Source organism: Arachis ipaensis, chromosome B01 (assembly GCF_000816755.2).
Source record: "Arachis ipaensis cultivar K30076 chromosome B01, Araip1.1, whole genome shotgun sequence".
Taxonomy (NCBI): domain Eukaryota; kingdom Viridiplantae; phylum Streptophyta; class Magnoliopsida; order Fabales; family Fabaceae; genus Arachis; species Arachis ipaensis.
In genome coordinates, this window is record NC_029785.2 from 24,583,469 (window position 1) to 24,586,935 (window position 3,467).

The 3,467-nt window shown below is 36.7% G+C and overlaps 1 protein-coding gene across 3 annotated transcripts in view; it reads left to right on the forward strand.

Annotated features, from left to right (window-relative positions):
* The window catches only part of LOC107627623 (serine decarboxylase 1-like), a 17,638-nt gene continuing 14,213 nt past the window's right edge, over positions 43-3,467 (forward strand). Inside the window, exons 1-6 of one of the 3 annotated variants that reach the window (XM_021119353.1) lie at positions 43-156; positions 796-1,100; positions 1,965-2,196; positions 2,277-2,470; positions 2,555-2,691; positions 3,043-3,453. In XM_021119353.1, the coding sequence (XP_020975012.1) occupies positions 821-1,100; positions 1,965-2,196; positions 2,277-2,470; positions 2,555-2,691; positions 3,043-3,453 (1,254 nt within the window). In that variant the 5' untranslated portion in view covers positions 43-156; positions 796-820. The remainder of the gene's footprint in view (positions 157-795; positions 1,101-1,964; positions 2,197-2,276; positions 2,471-2,554; positions 2,692-3,042; positions 3,454-3,467) is intronic. The other 2 variants (XM_021119348.1, XM_016330451.2) reach the window with 2 other exon arrangements.

Sequence of the window (3,467 nt, forward strand, 5' to 3'; positions counted from 1 at the left end):
TATGTGTGCACATGGAAGTATGTGACTCAGTCTCTTACGAAATCAACTAGCTAATAACTATAAATGGCAGCATTCACCTCGTTACTCTCTCTCTCGCGTCCCCAATTTTTTCGCATCATTTTTCTTTGTCCCTCCTTTTACGAATCTTACACTCCGGTCAGTGATTCCTCTTCTCTTAGATCTATCTCCTCCTCCTCCTCTCAATTCACTCTTCTTTTCGCATTATGACATTTTTCTCTATCTCGTTCTTCATTTTTTTCTGTCGGTATTTCGTTTTGAATTTAGCTGTACTTTGAAGATTTCTTCTTAAAATTTGCATCGTACTTACCTGAGTTAGTGAGTTTAGATATTTAAATCTTGCTTTTTGAATTTGATTACTTTAAACATACACTTGTGCTGCATAGAATTTATCCATTTCGGGAATTGTACAATGCATGTACAGTGTGTTTCGTTTTGTTTTGTTTTGGTCATCTTCTTTTGGCAATTATTTTGACATTAAAAAGTGTACTGTAGAAATATTAATATATTGAGCAATAATGAGAACTGCAGAAATAAGGGATCAAGGATTTGTACGTCTTTCCATAAATCTCTGTGATCTTCATTTATGTCATAAATTTTATATTTTGTATATAAATGACTCAAGTAATGTATATGAAAATTTTGAGTTTCCTGTATTGGTAGTAATCGTGATTTGGAAATTGGAAAATGCTTTTACTAGAAGGAAAATATGGATGGCTACTTTATTTAACCATGGACTTTGTTGCTCAATTCACTCTTGGACTCCATCTTTTACAGTTAATCTTGTGTTGCGAGCAGCAAAATGGTTGGAAGTGGCCATTTGGACGTCAACGGAACAGTTGAACCATTTTCCGAGGATTTTGATGCGTCCGCTGTGATCAAAGAACCTGTGCCACCCACAGTTGCAGAAAATGAGAAAGTGAAAAGAGCTATAGTACTAGGAAAAAATGTCCACACACTGTGCCTAGAAGTTACAGAACCTGATGCAGATGATGAGATTACTGGGGAAAGGGATGCTTATATGGCAAGTGTATTGTCCAAATACAAAAAATCATTGACTGAAAGGACAAAACATCATTTAGGTTTGACAGCATTTGCTCTTTTAATCTTACTGCTTTCTTGATTTCATTTATGTTGTTGCATTTAGCACAAAGCAAACGCTTCATGATAGGATATCATCGTTGCTTTTGTTTGTTCCAACTAGTATTTCTGTAATTCTGTTCATTTCTATGCAACGTTCAGCCCTGTGATTTCTGATTTGACATACAAGAAAGTTTGTTAACTTGATGGTAATACCAACCAAGCATCAGTGCACACACAATACTTGGCACCAACTTATACTACATGTTTAACCTCACCTGCTTCCCTGTTATCCTCTGTTTGCCTAGTATTCCAGCTGCTGAGTTTTTATTGCTACATTTTCTAATTATCCATGTGGTTTCATTTGAACGCAACAAACATAATGTAACATTTTTTAATTTTTTCTTAAAAAAAAAAACAAAGTGTGTAAAAATCATAATTGAGATTTGATAGTGTCGGTGCATACAAACTTGTTCGTTGTTCAACCCAAAATGTGCGTTTTAGTTATCCTTCATTTGTAGTTGAAATTGTTTAATGTTTAATGTTTTGGTCAAGAATGAGATGCATTTGAGGTTGTGCCTGTGTGAGAAAGTAGATCAAGATTCAATCATGTATAACAGAAGAAGTCTTTATGTCTATTACATGAAGAGTGCTTTTTTCACTAGTTAGAGGGAAACAAAAAATGTTTTATGATCCATTACGGTTCATTAATGCATTTATATTATTCTGGCTTCCATTTTGTGCAAAAATTACCTAGAAGATGTGTAACTTTTCAAGGCCCATATTCATTCTTTTAACCTATGGAGTTTATAGGCTATCTCATATAGTCATATACTCATATGTAATTTGTGAACAATCTATGCCAGGTTACCCTTATAATTTGGATTTCGACTACGGTGCACTCTCTCAACTTCAGCATTTCTCCATAAACAACCTGGGAGATCCATTCATTGAAAGCAATTATGGAGTCCACTCCCGGCAGTTTGAAGTTGGTGTTTTAGACTGGTTTGCCCGGTTATGGGAAATAGAGAAAGATGAGTACTGGGGCTATATGACAAACTGTGGTACTGAGGGCAATCTCCATGGCATCCTAGTTGGGTCAGTTTTAGTTTGACTTTGTTCAACATTTTGTAAATTTAGAAAGAACACGATTATATTATTAAAAATGACATTTGCAGGAGAGAGGTCCTTCCGGATGGAATTTTGTACGCCTCACAAGAATCACATTATTCTGTATTTAAAGCTGCACGCATGTACAAAATTGATTGTGTGAAGATTGCAACTCTTCATGCCGGAGAGATTGATTGTAATGATTTCAAGGCCAAGCTGCTTCTTCACAAAGATAAGCCAGCTATTGTAAATGTGAACATAGGCATGTTTCTTTATCTCTATTGCCCTTCCTCTCCCGCCCTTTTTCTACTTTGCTGATTTGGCTCATACATACAGAACTTTGCAGGTACAACTGTAAAAGGAGCAGTGGATGATCTTGATCTGGTGATAAAGACACTTGAAGATACTGGATTTTCACGTGACAAATTCTACATCCATTGTGATGGGGCCTTGTTTGGTCTCATGATGCCTTTTGTGAAACTTGTAAGTTTCTCTGTTCACGGTACCAGAAATCTTTAAACCTCAGACATGTGCTGTTGAAGTCATATTTGCTATCCCTCTGTTATCTAATTGGAACTCCTATGTATTATTCTACTTTTGTTGTAATTCGTTGTTTTTCATGTCAGCAAATAGCATTTTTGTTCTTGCACGTAACCTTGTCTATGCTATTATAGCTCATTGTTGTTTGTCTTGCATTTAACAATTTACAAGTTTAATTGCTTGCCAAAACAAGATTTGAGACCAATTCCTTTAGTGTTGTACATCTTACCATCTTATTTGAGTTTTTTTTTATATAAGCAATGATGTTGATTATTCTATATTTTGCAATATCAGGCACCAAAAGTCTCTTTTAAGAAGCCCATTGGTAGTGTTAGTGTTTCTGGCCACAAATTTGTGGGGTGCCCAATGCCTTGTGGTGTTCAGATAACAAGATTGGAGCATATCAATGTTCTTTCCAATAATGTAGAATACCTTGCTTCTAGGGATGCCACAATCATGGGTAGCCGGAATGGCCATGCTCCCATATTCCTATGGTATACCCTTAACCGGAAAGGATACAGAGGTTTCCAGAAAGAAGTGCAGAAATGCCTGAGGAATGCACACTACTTCAAGGACCGCCTTAGGGAGGCCGGAGTTGGTGCAATGCTTAATGAGCTGAGCAGCACAGTTGTGTTTGAAAGGCCACATGATGAGGAGTTTGTACGGAAGTGGCAGTTGGCATGCCAGGGAAACATAGCACATGTGGTGGTGATGCCAAA